The 16,816-nt window shown below is 35.3% G+C and overlaps 1 protein-coding gene and 1 long non-coding RNA gene across 4 annotated transcripts; both read left to right on the top strand.

Moving 5' to 3' along the window:
* Positions 1-5,023: 5,023 nt before the first annotated feature.
* On the top strand, positions 5,024-6,102 carry LOC148781614 (uncharacterized). The gene is made up of 2 exons (XR_016057521.1): positions 5,024-5,244; positions 5,453-6,102. It is a non-coding gene; the product is annotated as an uncharacterized LOC148781614 (long non-coding RNA).
* A 134-nt stretch (positions 6,103-6,236) lies between these two features.
* LOC105420960 (F-box/LRR-repeat protein At2g43260-like) lies at positions 6,237-11,746 on the top strand. Of its 3 annotated transcripts, none has more exons than XM_020669871.2 (4): positions 6,237-8,080; positions 10,504-10,697; positions 10,794-11,036; positions 11,305-11,746. In XM_020669871.2, the coding sequence occupies exon 1, from the start codon at positions 6,393-6,395 to the stop codon at positions 7,653-7,655; it is 1,263 nt and encodes a 420-aa protein (XP_020525530.2). In that variant the 5' UTR covers positions 6,237-6,392; the 3' UTR covers positions 7,656-8,080; positions 10,504-10,697; positions 10,794-11,036; positions 11,305-11,746. The 3 variants fall into 3 exon arrangements, with proteins under 3 accessions (XP_020525530.2, XP_088725656.1, XP_020525529.2); XM_088869530.1 differs by lacking the exon at positions 10,794-11,036 and adding an exon at positions 9,834-9,910; XM_020669870.2 differs by lacking the exon at positions 10,794-11,036.
* Positions 11,747-16,816: the final 5,070 nt, after the last annotated feature.

Here is a 16,816-nt window from a genome sequence, read left to right as displayed (position 1 = left end):
TATACGATTTTGATTCCTTATAGTGTTGTTTATCATCACCTGTATTCAATTTAATTTGATTTATTCAATTTAAGGTTGATTTTTTGAAAAAAATGACTGATTTCTGTGAAGAACTGCTTTTTTTTTTTGTTTTTTCCTCCATTCAATCGATATTACTCAATTATTTACAAATAATGTGTTAAATTTATAGGTTTTTATTCCTTATAGTGTTTTTTATCGTCACATGTATTCAATTTCATCTAATTTATTCAATTTGAGTTTGATTTTTGAGAAAAAATGACTAATGTCTGTGAAGAACTATGTTTTTTTTTTCGCCATTCAATCGATATTACTCAATTATTTGCAACTAATGTGTTAAATTTATAGGGTTTTTATTCCTTATAGTGTTTTTTATCATCACATGTATTCAATTTCTTCTAATTTATTCAATTTGAGTTTGATTTTTGAGAAAAAATGACTGATGTCTGTGAAGAACTACGTTTTTTTTTTTTTCTGCCATTCAATCGATTTTACTCAATTATTTGCAAATAATATGTTAATTTTATAGGGTTTTGATTCCTTATAGTGTTGTTTATCATCACATATATTCAATTTGATGTGATTTATTCAATTTGAGGTTGATTTTTGAGATGGAATGATTGATGTCAGGTGGGTATGTGAAGAACTGCGTTGTTGTTTTTTTTTTTTTTTGCCATTCAATCGATTGTATTCAATATTTTGATAATAATGTGTTAATATTATAGGGCTTTGATTCCTTATAGTGTTGTTTATCAGAACATGTATTCAATTTGATGTAATTTATTCGATTTGAGGTGGATTTTCTACTTGGAATGACTGATGTCAGATGGGTGTCTGAAGAACTGCGTTTCTTTTAAAAAAAATTTGATGATAGATTTATTCGAGAAATCGTGATTTTCTGAAAAATTGTGAAAATCGTGACCAGGTTTTGATTATCATGATGAATTAAACTGTATTTTTAATTTTTATTGTTAAATTTTTAATACAAAAAATTGTATGTTGATAAATTATTGATGCAAAAAAATATATGTTGTTAAATTTTTAATGCAAAACTGAATTTTTTACTTTTAATATCGAAAATGTATGCATATGATTGATAAAGATTTTCGATTTTGAGTTACGGTTTTGTGAAGAACAATTAGGGTTTTTTTCCACCAAACTACAAATATGAGATGAATTTAAGTACTATTATGAATTATTTTTTAGGGTTTTTTAAGGTAATACTGTAAATCAATTAATTTTGGGTGTAATTTGTCGGATTAAGCAATTTTTATTGCTCGATTTCGAATGAAGAGGAATTGTGGCTGTGTTTTTTGAATTTTTTTTTTTGGATGATCGATTTTTAAAAAATCCTTTTGAAAAATCATGATTTTTTGAAAAATCGTGAAAATTGTGACCATGTTTTGATTATCATGAGGAGTTAAACTGTATTTTTAATTTTTATTGTTAACTTTGTAGTGCAAAAAATTGCATGTTGATAGATTATTGAGGCAAAAAAAACACATGTTCTTAAATTTTTAATGCAAAACTAAATTTTTTAATTTTAATGCATAAAATGTATGTATACGATTGATACTTATTTTATTATTTATATTATCTTGATTGACTATATCATTGTAAATATTATTTGTGGCATGTATATATATTATTGGTATTAACTGTATGAATATCAATGTAAAAAAATCGTGGCATGTATGATAAATATATTATCTTCGCATTTTTCAATTTTATTATTAAATTTTTATTGCAAAAAAATGTATGTTGATATATAAATTGTATATATATTCTTGATAATTGAGTTGTAGGCATATTTAGAGCTTGCATTTTTTATTATATTATCTTGCATTTTTTTAATTGAGATGTACGACTATTGTTTATCATTTTCATTGAGTTGGGATTGTGGCCACTTTTGTGTGACGTAAATTAAATGGCAAACAATAGTTCATGTAGGGAAAGAACATATCAATATTCGCATATTCCTGCAAAAAAATGAAACATTGTAATGGAGTACCCTCATTTTTTATTGGATTCCTGGAAAATAATATTTATAATGAATTTTAATAATTTTTTCGGATTTTTTTTAAGGTTTAATCCGACCGAATCAGCAGATTCCTTATCCAGATCGCCGATTCACCGATCCAAGGTGCCCGATCCGGGTCATCGATCTGTTTTTTAAAACACTGGTTCTACTATATCAAACAGTAATTAAAAAATCGGCAAGTCCTAACGGACTCGCCCAAGTCAGCACTAGAATCGGTTCCCCCGTGTCCACACTCCCATTGAGTTTATGTTCCACTATATCCAACAGTGATTAAAAAATCGAGGAGTTGCAACGGACTCATCCCGATTCCCCCCATGTCGATTCACCCCTATTTCCCCCATGTCACAGTGATTAAAAAATTGACGAGTCACAATGGACTCGCCCCGATTCCCCCCATATTGATTCCGGGGACTTGCCCGAGTTGGCATTGGAATCGGTATCCCTGAGTCTGAGGGACCACACTCCCACTGAGTTTATGTTCTACTATATCCAACAATGTCCGAGGGACCACACTCCCACTGAGTTTATGTTCTACTATATCCAACAATGATTAAAAAATCGGCGAGTCGCAACGGACTCACCCCGATTCCCCTCATGTTGATTCACCATGATTCCCCCAATGTCGATGCACCCCGATTCTCCGCATGTCAATTCAACAGTGATCATGACGTCATGAGTCGCTTGGTTCTTCTACACTAAATCATTGCATGAGATGTGATCATGACGTCATGAGTCGCCAAGTTCTTCTACACTAAATCATTGCATAAGATCATGACGTCATGAGTTTCCCCCATGTCGATTCACCCTGATTCCCCCCATGTCGATTCCCCGCATGTCAGTTCTACACTAAATCATTGCATGAGTTGTGATCATGACGTCATGAGTTCCTCCCATGTCGATTCACCCTGATTCCCCGCATGTCGATTCCCCGCATGTCAATTCTGCACTAAATCATTCACATTGAATCATCGCATGAGATGTGATCATGACGTTATGAGTCGCCTGGTCCTTCTACACTAAATCATAGCGTGATTCTTTTAATTGCATGAGATCATGACGTCACGAGTCGCTTGGTTTTTCTACACTAAATCATTGCATGATTCTTGTAATTGTTTCACCTGGTTCTTCTACACTAAATCATTGCATGATTCTTGTAATTTAAATCATTGCATGAGATGTGATCATGACGTCACTAAATCATTGCATGATTCTTGCAATTTAAATCATTGCATGAGATGTGATCATAACGTCATGAGTCGCCTGGTTCTTCTACACTAAATCATTGCATGAGATCATGACGTCATGAGTCGCCTGGTTCTTCTACACTAAATCATTGCATGATTCTTGTAATTGTTTCAACTGGTTCTTCTACACTAAATCATTGCATGATCATTGCATGATTCTTGTAATTTTTGGGTTTTTTGTATATGACGTGGGCATTCTTATAATTTTTTGGTTCAAATGTGTCACAAAGGTCATAAACCTAGGGAACACCTCTAGGCCACGTGTCCCTAGCCACAATGCCTCAAGCTTCCTCATTCGTTCACATGCGCTTTGAGATGGTACCAATGAAGTATTTATCTATTTCAATCTTCGTCCACTTTTTCAATGTGGGATATTGTGAATAAAAGGTAGTAGCTTGAAAATGTTATATAAAATAACATTTTATTCCGGTTAATAACATCAAAAGGGTTGCGGTATAGCAGTTATTGCATCATTCCTTCACATTGGAGGTCACTGGTTTGAATTTTGGCAACGTTATTTATTTCTTTTTTTTTGTCAAAAAAATAAAAGGTTTTTGTCAAAAAAAATAAAAGGTAATAAAAGGTTATTGTCATTAAAAAATAAAAGGTCTTATTAAAAAAAAAGAAAAAAAAGGTAATACAACAAGTATTTCTTTTAAAAAAATTGTTGTATTACTTGTCAAAATAAATAAATAAAAGGTTCTTGTTAAAAAAAAAATACAAAAGGTAATACAAGAAATATTTCTAGTCAAAAAATAAAATAAAAGGTTATTGTCCAAAAAAATTAAAGGTAATACAACAAGTATTTCTTGTAAAAAATGATGAGCAATATCGATCAGCCATAAGCTTTGAGTTTGAGGATGGAATCCCCCCGAGAAGGGTTAGAATGGTAGTTCCCACTCCTTGGGACGTACTGAATAAATGACAACTGGAATCGGGGTTTTGGGTATAAAGATTCCACTGCCCTGTAAAAAGTGGCCTCGCTCCTTGGGAGGTACCGAATAAATGACCATTGGAATCGGGGTTTTGGGCATAAAGATTCACTGCCCTGTAAAAAGTGGCCCCAAGCCTTGAGGAGATGGCAATACATCTTTTTGTCAAAAAAATAAAAGGTAATAAAATGTTCTTGTCATTAAAAAATAAAAGGTCTTATAAAAAAAATGAAGAAAATAATGTAATACAACAAGTATTTCTTGTCAAAAAAATAAAATAAAAGGTTCTTGTTAAAAAAAAAAACAAAAAGTAATACGACAAATATTTCTCATCAAAAAATAAAATAAAAGGTTATTGTCAAAAAAAATAAAAGGTTATTGTCCAAACAAATAAAAGGTAATACAACAAGTATTTTTTGTAAAAAAAATAAAACGTTTTTATCAATAAAATAAAATAAAATACAAAAAAATAAAAGGTTTTTATCAAAAAAATAAAATAAAAAGTAATACAACAAGTATTTCTTGTACAAAAAATAAAAAGTTCTCGTTAAAAAGAAATAGAAAGTAATACAAAAGAATAAAAAGTAATGCCACAAATATTTTGGAGTAAATGAACAGTGCCTTTGGGAGCATGAAATACTTTTTCCATGATCCTACGAACCGTTTGGCAAAAAACCACCAAAGACCGTTGGATCCGATGAATGGGGCCGACCGTTGCATGAACCCTAACTATGGCCGTTGGATTGTTAATCCTCTATTAAAACGTCCCAATCTCTCGATTTCAAACCCTTTCAAATTCTCTTTCTGCAACTAGGGTTTGCTCCTCTCTTTCTCTCTAAGTTTACTCTCTCTTTCTCTGTCGCCGGTGGGAAGAGCTTCTCTCTGATCTGCAAGGGAAGAGCATTCAAACGGGATTCTCTTTCTCTCTCTAAACTTAATTTTGGAGATTCTCGCTCTAAAACTAGGGCATGCATGTGTGATAGAAACTGGAAATCACTTCCTCTAACAGGTAATTTCTCTCTCTAAATCCCTCTTTCTTCTCCCACCGCATCTTCTTGTGTCTTCCCCATTATCTTTTTCAAAGTCATGCAATTTTTTTTTTCATTTTCGAACCTTTTTACTTAATTGTAAAGTTTTGGTAGCTTTTGTTCTGAGTTTTTCTTGAGTAATTGGAGATTAAAAAGGCCGTAATTTGTGTAATTTTGTTGTTTCATCAGGTGAATTTGTACCACAGAAATTGTCTATGTGCCTTGGCTTTCATGGATGACCATTACCCCATCTGTAGTGATCTCTCTATTCTCAATAAGGTGATATCTGATTTCTATTTTTGGTTTTAGGGTATTTAGGCATCTCTTTCTGCTTCATTCAGCTACAACTATTTGTATATTATATTACCTTGCTGAATTGCATTCTAGCAGTACATTTACGTAATTGTTGTTTTGAGTTTTGAAAAGAAAAACTTTAGAGTTTTTATGATTTGGGTACTCAATTTCTATTGATTTTTTGTTTTAGGGCATTTAGCCATCTCTTTCTGCTTCCTTCAGCTTGCGTATTATATTACCTTACTGAATTATATTTCTAGCAGTACATTGACATAGTTGTTGTTTGGAGTTTTTAAAAGCAAAACTTAAGAGTTTTTATGATTTGGGTGCTCAATTTCTATTGATATTTGGTGATTTATGGTAACATACCAAAGAAGGCCTGGTATCTTTATCAGTTAGAAACTCTCTCTCTATTTTCTTTCACTAACCAGGTGTATCTCTCTCTCTCTCACACACACACACACACACACACACACGCACACACACACACACACACACACACACACACACACACACACACACACACACACACACACACACACACACGCTAAGGTAGCTTTCATTCTCTCTTTCTCACCCCCCCTCCCCCTCCCCCTCCCCCTCCCCCCCTCCCCCCCTCCCCCTCCCCCTCCCCCTCCCCCCCTCCCCCCCTCCCCCTCCCCCTCCCCCTCTCCATTTTCTTTAACCCACATTATTTAACCAAGTACCCCTCCCCCTCTCCATTTTCTTTAACCCACATTATTTAACCAAGTACTTCTCTCTCTCTCTAACCAGTACTTTTCATTTTCTCTCTCATCCACTCTCTTTGACCTGGTGCTTTCCATTCCCTCTCACGATGGGTTCTCTATCAGGCATTTTGCCGAATGACTTAGTAGAAGAAATCCTACTCAAGTTGCCTGTCCCTTGTATCTTGGGTCTCAAGAGTGTCTCAAGATCTTGGGATGAACTTTTGTCCTCCCCCAACTTTGCAAGGACCCACTCGCTCTACCCTCATTCTCTCTCTCAACCTTGTGCCATCTTCCTCCCATTTTCCCACCACGAAAAATCTCCAATTTTCACCATCTCCCTCAAACGTGATAACATCATGCAACTTCATAACCTTTCCCATAATGAATCATGCTCTTCTTGGATGCTTAGAAAGCCGGACATGAGGGTGGGATGCAGCAATGGCATCCTTTGTACCTTGACAGGTAGGGGTCTCTTTACTATTGTCAACCCTGCAACCGGCCAATCCACCTGCCTTCCTGCTGTTCCCGGATCCTGGGCATTCTATTTCGGATTCTATTTTGACCCCCAGCATCGCAGTTTCAGGGTTTTTACTGTGGTGTCGAATGTGTTTGAATGGAAGTCCATTCCGAAATACCAGCTTTTTGACTCTGCCACTGGACAGTGGAGGTGCCTTGAAAGCATGCCAAAAAAATCTCTGATCTTTGGCCGCAAGAATCTAGTGTCTATTGGCCATACATGCTACACCTATGACACTATGGACTGCAGGTTGATCGGCTTCGACATGGTCAGAGAGGCTGTAGAGGTTGTACGTGCACCATCGGAGCTTCAAACTGGATTAGAACTCTCGGTGTGGGTTGACCATGTTGCGGTCTTGGATTGGAATGGCCATGTTTCTCTTGTGGCCGTAGGGCCAGATTTAAAGTTGATCGTGTGGTTTTTAGTCATCGCGGAGAAGAAGTGGGTGGAGATGATCAACATAGATCTGTGTGAGTTGGGCTATGAGCGTGACAGTGAAAGTGGGCAGAATAAAAGTAATAGGCGCCCCTCGCCAGTGCTTGTATGTGGAGGGCACATTTTTTTGATCTACGGTGAGAACAGTGAGAAGATTATGAGCTATGGCTTCAGTAGTGGGAGGCTGCATGCCTTTTTACCAAGTAATAGATTAGGTAGTGGCGATTATTTACCCTACAAAACCACTCTTTCTTCTTGGAATATTTATGGTGGTGAGAAAGAAATAGGGAAATGTAGTAAGAAGAGGGGTCTCCCTCGACCAAGCCTACCGCCAAGAAAAAGAAGACCTCAAAACTCCCTGCAATGTAAGTCTCTCCCATGCCAACAACACGGTTTGGGGGTCCCCAAGACATCTTGAATGGGTCTGTTGAATTTGTTGAGGGATTGCATTGTCTGGAGTTAGTTGTTTTTACGTTCAATTATCGTTGTCTGATTATTAGAATTGTAGATTTGTAATTGATCTCTTGAATTGATTATTTTGTATGTTCCATTATTTCTTGAGTTAATTATTATACTTGTAAATGTGTAATTGTTACAATTGTTAATTTGTACTTGGTGTCTCATTTTCTCTCTCTCTCTCTCTTTCATACTAATTTCCATGTGGAGCCAAACTTCAACAATTAAAACTCGCCTAAAGCTTGCTGGCACACAAACAAATATGGGGTGTTACTCTCTCTGGAAGCCCTAGCCATCCTTTCTCTCATTGTTCTCTCCTCCTCGTCCTCTAGAGCTTGAGCCACTGCAGGTTGCCGGAAGGAACAAACACGAAAGATGGAGCTGGAGGTTAGTTCATGATATTCTTCCCTTTGGTGCAATTGCCATTGCTTTCTTTTTCCATATTCATTCATGTATTTTTACGATATATTTATGAGAATTTATTGCTGAGGAGATCTTATTTTAAGTAACCATTGTGAGAGCACTTGTTGCACAAGTCTGTTTGTATCAGTCAGCATGAGCAGAGTACAACTTCTGACAAGTTTCCATTTTTTAGCATTTGCTCTAGCAGAATCTATTCTTTCAGAAGCTTTTTTTTTTTGCGTGCATTTCATTGTTTCTGATTTTATATATGTTATAGAACTCAATAAAGAAATACGGCACATGTAGAACTGTGTTTTTCTGTTGATAACTATGGTCTTGAGGAGTTATCTCAAGCTTAGCTGCCCGTCAACTTAAAATAGATCAACAGGAAAGTCGTCGAAAGATATTCCAATCTCAGAAGCCAAATATGTTTGGTCTTTTCTCTTTTGAGCCTCATATCTGTCCCTAAGTCTCCTGTCAGGACATATGTTACAGTTTGCTGCAAAACCAGACTGGGATAACATGCCGAAAAAGTTCAGGTTATTAGTTGATGGAAAAAATAATTGATGCATAATGAAAGAATAAACAAAGAGACTTTTCTGTAGCAAACAGATGCACAAATAGAACAAGAAAAATGCATTGCTGTAATTGTTTGAAAGTGAGTGTGGATTTGGGGGAAATCAAGATTTTGGAAATTCATACTAGGTAGCTATATATTTTGCCAGTAACATGCAATTTATAGTCATGTGCTATGTATGGAGTATGCACCGATCAGTTTAGAGTCTTGAGACATGGACTATATATGAAAGGGGTCAGTCAAGTATGGCCGTTGGTGGCGTATTGCGGCTACCTCAAATGTCCATACCTTGACCCTGACAGTTTGTTTAAACCTGTCATGTGCTAGACAGTTTAAAGTCTTTTAGCTTGGACTTAGCATAGATGATATAATGGCCATTTCGAACATCTTCATCTTGGCCCCGACGGTTATAAAACGAACCGTTATGTGCTGGACAGTTTTAACTCGTTATAGCACCAACTATTTCAACTTCCCAAAATTCTTGTACATCCGTAACAGTACATATTTTTCTCTTTCCAACTTTTACTACTGAGAGAGAGAGAGAGAGAGAGGATTCGTCAAAAAGAGAAAAAGTAGGTTTACAACATCATCAAATCATTTGCATGTACAAACATTTTTGAGTACGAAGAATGGGACTTTAAAATAAATAATTTTCTATAAAGTGGGGATTTTTAATATAAATGATATTAAATTGTAACAAATCCTGCATTTTTCTATATTATTTGTCATACTTATTTATTGAGAAATGATTTCATGCAACGGTTGTATGGTAGTATAATCCAACCATCTTCAAAAACCATCGTAAAGACATTTGTTTGATACAAATTTTTAAATGTGCACCCTTTTTATTCTATAGAACAATCACAAAAAAGAAGATTTTGAAAAAACACCCAAGAAAGTTTTTTTCTTGCTCAATTAATATAAGCCATCCATTTTAATGAGATGGTTAGATATAGGCCTCAAAAGGAATTTTTTATTGTCGAAATTTTTATATAGTGTTATCATCATTAGATTAACAATACTGAAAAAGAAAAAAAGTAATTTTGAGTCTGTTAAGGCCTAGATCTTGAAATTCACCAAATGGACGATCGAGATTCATTGTTGGAGTGTACTAATTTTGACCATATCTAGGGTTTAAATTGAATATTTTTTTTTTTGTAGGATTGATTATGAGGATGAGGAGAATGTGTGTGCAATATTTGGGGTCATACAAATGCCAAAAACATGGTTTTCTAGAGGTGTGGTTGCATTATACTACTATACAACCGTTACATGAAATCAGTCCTCTTATTTATTATCTCTTAAAAGTATATTCTAATAGAACTAGAAAAATGCATGCTGTAATAGTTTGAAAGTGAGTGTGGATTTCGGGGAAATCAAGATTTTGGAAATTCTATGGGTAATGCGCTCTTTTTACTGGTTGGCTATAAAAATATTATGAAGATGCAAAAGAAGAGGTCTTTAAAAGTGGAAATTTTCTTGTCAAGAAATGCTTCCCTTTTATCGTTGCTATTATGGCTCACCAAAAAAAACAATATTACTGGTGCTATTCAAGGCTTATCATAGTGAAATTTCTTGTGTTCTTGCTGTTACTTGTCCATGTCTAAGCTTCAATAGTAGAAAACTTCTCTTGATATGCTTTCCCTTCCTGCGCTTACTGCTATTTATTTCTTACTAGAGTAAAGTTCCTAGCATTCTTGTTTACTTTTCCATGTTTAGAACATGAAAGAGAGGTGATGCAATGGAATTTATTGTGAATTTGACTAACATCTTGAAAGCCATTAATGTTATTTGACTTCTCTCTGGTGCAAATCTTTTCCTGACTTTGTAGAAATTGAGACAAAGGGACGAGGATTTAGCAAAGGAAGTAGAGCTTCTCAAGCACAAAATTGAGGAGTTGTGGAGCACCTTGTGAAGGGACAAACATCGAGTTTTTAACTTCATACGTACTCGAGCAGGTGAAGATAGTCAGCCAACAGCAGCTGCCACTTGAATAGTGCTGGGCAAGGAAGTTTCAAACATCGAGTATTGCCTGCCATATCCTAATTCTTTCTTTTCATTATTCAATTCTTGTTGCTTCTTGTGGTCATGGTTTTATGATTTGCTTCCACACCCTATCAGTGTAAATGAAACTATTTGTTGAATAAGTTGAGGGTCTAAAGCTTCCCTTGTTCAACTTCAATACACCCTTGAGGAGATTGGTTCCTTGAGCAACAGTTGAGTGTGGTTCTAGTTCTTCTTCAGCTCATCAAAATCTGCAGCGAAATGTATTCATATGAGAATATTTGTGGACCAGCCACAAGCTCTGAGAGTTCCATTAATTGAAATGTGAATGAAGTTCAGCAGGTTGCACGGATAAATTAGGTACTTGATTGGATGACATCAATGATGGGTCACTTCTCATTGATGGTCTTGATAATTCCTCACCATCTGTAAAAGCTTAGAAGGGAAATTATAAATGTAAAAGCTATTAAAGGAACTCGCTTCTGTCTGCATTATTGGGGCTGTTCCACTCCATCTATGCTTTTTGGATTATATTGCTAGGTGTATTTCAGGTTTAGCTTTTTTTTTTCAGCATGAATTATTTCATACTTACTTGTCGGTTAAATTTATTTTCACTCTCAATTTGCAGATAAAAGTTTTTGCATGGTGATGGACCTTACTGTTAGATGAGCCAGGGACTTGGGATGCAGTGTTGTGACCTATTCGAAGTTGCCAAATTGAGGCATGGTGTTTCCTTTTTGTGCGCGCACGTGCGTGTGTGGTGCTTGGCCGACGGTGGCCGCTGGCCGCAGGCATCCTATTCCAAATGGATGGCGAAGATAGAGGCCACATCATGATATGGGCCCCTTCATGGCATAGGCAATGGACTATATGGCTTGCTTTTTGCTTAGGAAATGGGTTTTATGAGTCCCCGCCTCACCTATTTAGATGACTCCTCTCTCTAAAATCCATTTTAAATATGGATATTAGATCTAAAATGTAAACCTTGATGAACATGTATTGGGAAAAATATAAATAAACAAAAAGTAAAATGAGATTTCTTAATAAAATTTGAAACCCATATTATTTCATCTTTTTGTGGCGCTACGAGATTGATGTGGTGTGTCGCAACGCTATTGTCGAAGTGCGTCCCGTGATGCACGTATTACTTTTCCTTTTGTCTATTATTGGTCCGATATCTTCTTTGGTAAGGATGGCAATGGACCCAGACTTGAATCAGACTTGCCGGGTAAAACTGATACGGACACGTGGGTATGGGTCCAACATTTGGACCCGATGGGTCGGGTCCGGGTCTACAGTTAAGGATTTCTCAACTACAAAATTTAGCATCTTCAACACTCAACCATCCCATTAAATGTCAGATGGATGGGAGCGCTTCTCATCATCCATCCCATTAAAAATCGGATGGATGGGAGCGCTTCTCATCAATCCAATTGGGAGAAAAATGAACACTATCCTGCTATGGTCAGCACAGTCCTTCCTCTCAAATCTGTGAGGGCATCGTCTTTCCTTGAAAAGACAGAGGCTCACGAAATTGCTTACCTTAATTAATCCAAATGAACGACGCTAAAAGATTTATGCTCCCAAGGGAGCATACTACCCATTTATTCCCTTGAGCAAAAGCCAATTTAGGAGACTCTTTTGAATCCCAAATTTTGGGTACCTCTTCAAACCATATGCTATTCTCAATAAAACGAAATTTATAATTGCTTTCTCTGTGGGCTGAAAAAAACTAATGCGTCATGATTGAATTTTTGAGGGGTGAGACATAAGTGTTATAAAACTCAAACATCTAATTTTTTTTTTTTAGGCGGTTCCTAATATCGGATCAGAAAAAACTTCCCAAGTTAGTTTTATACCTGTGGGAATAAGTGTATAGTATATGCCCTCGCCGAAGTATGGGATACCAGCTCAAGAACAAAATGACTTTGATGAAACCCACTCAATCTAATGGCCAAGGGTAATAACAACTTGTACAAAAAAAAAATATAGCCTCGTTGTGAGTAGATAATGCCTTAAAATTGTGTGCCGAGAGAGAGATCCAAACCCCAATTGAGAAGAGGCTCACAGGATTGTTGACTTTTAAATTACGGAAAATTACGTCCGTAACATATTTAAATATATGGTAATTATGGATGAGAACAAATTTAGGCAAATTTTACGTGGATGTACACCAGTCCGATATTTACAATTTTCTGACTAGTATTTTTTCAAAAACTCATGCATTTTTTATTTTTTATTTACCCCAAAATCTAATGTTCTGAACAACGGACCATTTTTTTTATTTTTTAATTCTTTTTTGAGTGTATGGACTAGCACCATGTTGAAAACATCATATCATGCAATACGTCATAAAATGCTGCTGCAAATACGATAGGTAGGAAGAGAGGACAACTTTTGGCAACGGGTGTGTATATATTGGTGGTTAGGCTTTATGAAATTTTTTGATATTGAACATGCATAATAATTGAAGACTTCCATATTTTAATTTGGCCACATTGAAAAGAAAAAGCGAGTATCTTGGTCATGTAATATGAAAAAAGAAGAAGGTATACTGATGTGTTTCAAAGAATAATATATGGCTTGCTTCGATGAGGACCTTTGATGGGAATGAGTAAAGGTAGGTCCTAACTACTTTGTTCCCTTTTCATAAGATGACTATATTTTAGGGGAAATTGCTTAAAAACCTCAAAATATGGACTTTCTAGCCGTTTTACCATTAGTCTAACTTTTATTAACATATTTTTCTTTAAAACCAACTTTTTTAGCAAATACCCCCAATACAAAAAGTTATTTTTTTTTACGAAAATACCATTCTCAAACATAACAAAAATACCGTACTTGTACAATGCCAGACTTCTCACTTCAAAACGCCGAACCGCCACTTTAAAATGCTGGAAATCCCTTTCAAAATGCCGTACCGCCACTTTAAAATAACGAGTTGCCCCTTCAAATTGCCGGACTGCTATTTCAAAACGCCGGACTACCTATTTGTCCAATAGTATAATCCCCGGACCATCACAATGAAAAGCCGGACTGCCTCTTCTAAACACCGAACCGTCTCTTTTAAACACCGGACCGCCATCTCCAGCGAAAATAATTTGTTATATAAAAGAAGGGTATTTTTGTCAAAAAAAGTTGGTTTTAGGAAAAATTATGTTAGAAAAAGTTGGGTCGGAGGTAAAGTGCCTAGAAAGTCCATATTTGGGGGTCTTAAACAATTTTCCCAATATTTTATTTATAAGATTCGAAAGAGAGAATTTCAATGGTAAAAAGACATAAATTACAACATGAGTGCTATTAACCCCACTCTTGGCCAGCCCATTTGCTATGTCATTGGCCTCTTTGTAGACATGGCGAAAAAACAACTTCCCTACAGTTAAAAATATCCATAACTTCAAGCCGATCGGATCTTAAGGTCTAGGGATAGTTTGAGTGAAAGTGTACATAACAATTGCATGCACTTGTGGTCTATAATTTAGGGAATTTTCTACATATTCTATTTACATAATAATTGTCATTGTTTAGCATAATTATCATATGTTTTGGTCTCTTAAAATGAGAGAATTTCATGATCTTGATTTTGTGAATTCAATTTTTTTTTTTGTGATTATGCAATGGCATATTTTTGTTGAAACATATCAAATATCATTGCACACACTCTCTCTTGTGCTAAGACATTTACATATTTATGAAAATTATTCTTATGCAAGATTTGACAAAAAGTAGTTGTCGCATTACTTTATTAATTTTATGTTGCATCACAACAGTGCGAACATAAACTACTTGAGAAAATTTTTCTTTGAGGTTGCAGCTCACTAAGAGTCGGCAAACCTATTGATTTAGCTAGCAGACAACCCTTTCTTAAACAAAATTAATTTTTTTGAACTTTTAGGTATTATCTAAAAATTTAAAATGGCATCTAGGCTAGTTATGTCAGAACTATCCAAACTTGAAAAACTCAATAGGACCAATTTTTCTGTGGAAAAGAAAAATTAGATATATTCTTTTCCAAGATAAGGTAGATTATGTCCTAAAAACAGAACCACCAATTTTAGAGCCTGATGTCAATGATCAAGCCAGAAGGTGACTTGAAAAATGTTTAGAAGATGACAAAGTAGCTAGGACTACTATGTTGAGCTTTATGGAAGATAATTTAATTAGAGTCTTTGAGGATCACACCACAGCTCAAAGTATGATGGGTGCCCTATCTGAAAAGTATGAGACCACTTCTAAGACTCATGTACAATTTTGTTAGAAAAATACAATTCTTGCAGAATGAAAGAATCGGACTCAGTGACCGAGCATGTCAAGAAAATGACAGTGCTTGTAAAGGACTTTGTTGCAGCTTGAAATGCAGTCCTCGACCGCATGCAAGTGTCCATTGTCCTTAACAGTCTCCTACCATCTTGGGAGTATGTTGTAATTGCATTGAATTATTCTGCACAAGGGATAACCATATGTTAAATCTTCCCATACATCTCAGTATTGAAGCTAAGAGAAGAATGAGGAAGAAGTCCAATGAGCTACACTTTGCCCAAAGTTCATCTTCTAAGCTCCCAATAAACCTTTCAATAATCAGAAAAATAATAGGTATAAGGGAAATAGGAGAAATTTTAAAAATCAAAAGAATAAGGTTGAGAATATATGCTTTTATTGTAAGAAAATTGAACATATCAAGTTTAATTGTCCTAAGCTGAAAAATTAAAATAGGAACCAGAAAAGCAACCATGTTCGAAATAATCAAAATAAAAGAAAAGACTTGATCCGTATAGTCCTAGAATCAATAGTTGTCGACCATAACCTGAGAAATTAGTGGGTCGACTCAGCCTCCACTAGACATGTCTCAAGGACCAAGGACGAATACACAGAGTTGAAGGATATTGCATCAGGTAACCAACGGATTTATATGGGAAATGACACCTACTGTGATGTACTAAGTGTCGATACTTTCAAGCCGTGTTTAATAGAAGGAACAAATCTCTTATTGACTAATACATTATATGCGCCTAATCTGAGGTGCAATTTGATTTATGTCTCTAGGCTAGACGACAAGGGTTATGAAATAAGTTTCAGGTCTGGTCGGGTCACTATTGGGAAACATTCTAAAGCATTGGTGTATGGTACTAAAATTGACAATTTGTACTGATCGAATACTAATGAAAGTTCATCTCTTTCTAGTTATTCTGATGCCTCTTTTGATGTTTTTGTGTGTATGAATGATCCATATTTATGGCACTTAAGATTAAGATATATAAATAAAGACATAATGAATCAAATGATTAAAAGAGGCTTGCTCCCCAATTTAGGAGAAATTGTGTTCAAACATGCGAGCCATGTATTTTTGGTAAACTAACTAAGAAGTCTTTCCCTAAAGGGAAAATGTCTAGTGAACTACTTAATATTGTTCACTTTGATATATGTCGCCCATTAAATGTAAAAATACATAGAGGTATGAAATATTTCATAACATTTATAGACGATTATTCACGTAATGGATATATATACGTAATTAGTAATAAATCAGATGCAATTGGAAAGTTTTAAAGAATATAAAGCTGAGGTAGAAAATAAGTTAGGTAGACATATTAAAATTCTTTGAACAGATAGGGGAAGTGAATATTGCTCCGCCTTATTTATCGAATTTTATAAGCAGTATGGTATAATTCACCAAACAACCATGTCATATTCACCACAACAAATTGGCGTAGCTGAAAGGAGAAGTATAACTCTAATGGACATGGTTAGGTCCATGATGAGCCATTCAAATTTATCACTTTATTTTTGGGGTGAAGCTCTCAACATTGTAATGTATATTATTAATTGTGTCCCAACTAAAACTATAGGCTTGACCCATATAAATTATAGATAGATAGGAAACCTGACATTACTATCTTGAAAGTTTGAGGTTCTTGGGCACATGTGCTTATACCACCACAAAATAGAGATAAATTACAAAGTAAAACTATAAAATGCTATTTTATAGGCGATTCAAAAAATTCCAAGGGGGTATATATTCTATAACCATGATACTAGATTGTTAATAGAGAGTCGCGATGCTCATTTCGTAAAAAATATAGATGATGAAAATATTTTAAATAAGCTTGTTGACTTACATGAAATTGATAAAGATAAGGGTC

The sequence above is a fragment of the Amborella trichopoda genome, chromosome 6 (genome assembly GCF_054954075.1).
Source record: "Amborella trichopoda isolate Santa Cruz 75 chromosome 6, AtrichopodaSantaCruz75HAP2 v2.0, whole genome shotgun sequence".
Taxonomy (NCBI): Eukaryota; Viridiplantae; Streptophyta; class Magnoliopsida; order Amborellales; family Amborellaceae; genus Amborella; species Amborella trichopoda.
The sequence above is the reverse complement of the archived record's forward strand: the minus strand, read 5'-3'. Positions and strand labels throughout refer to the sequence as shown.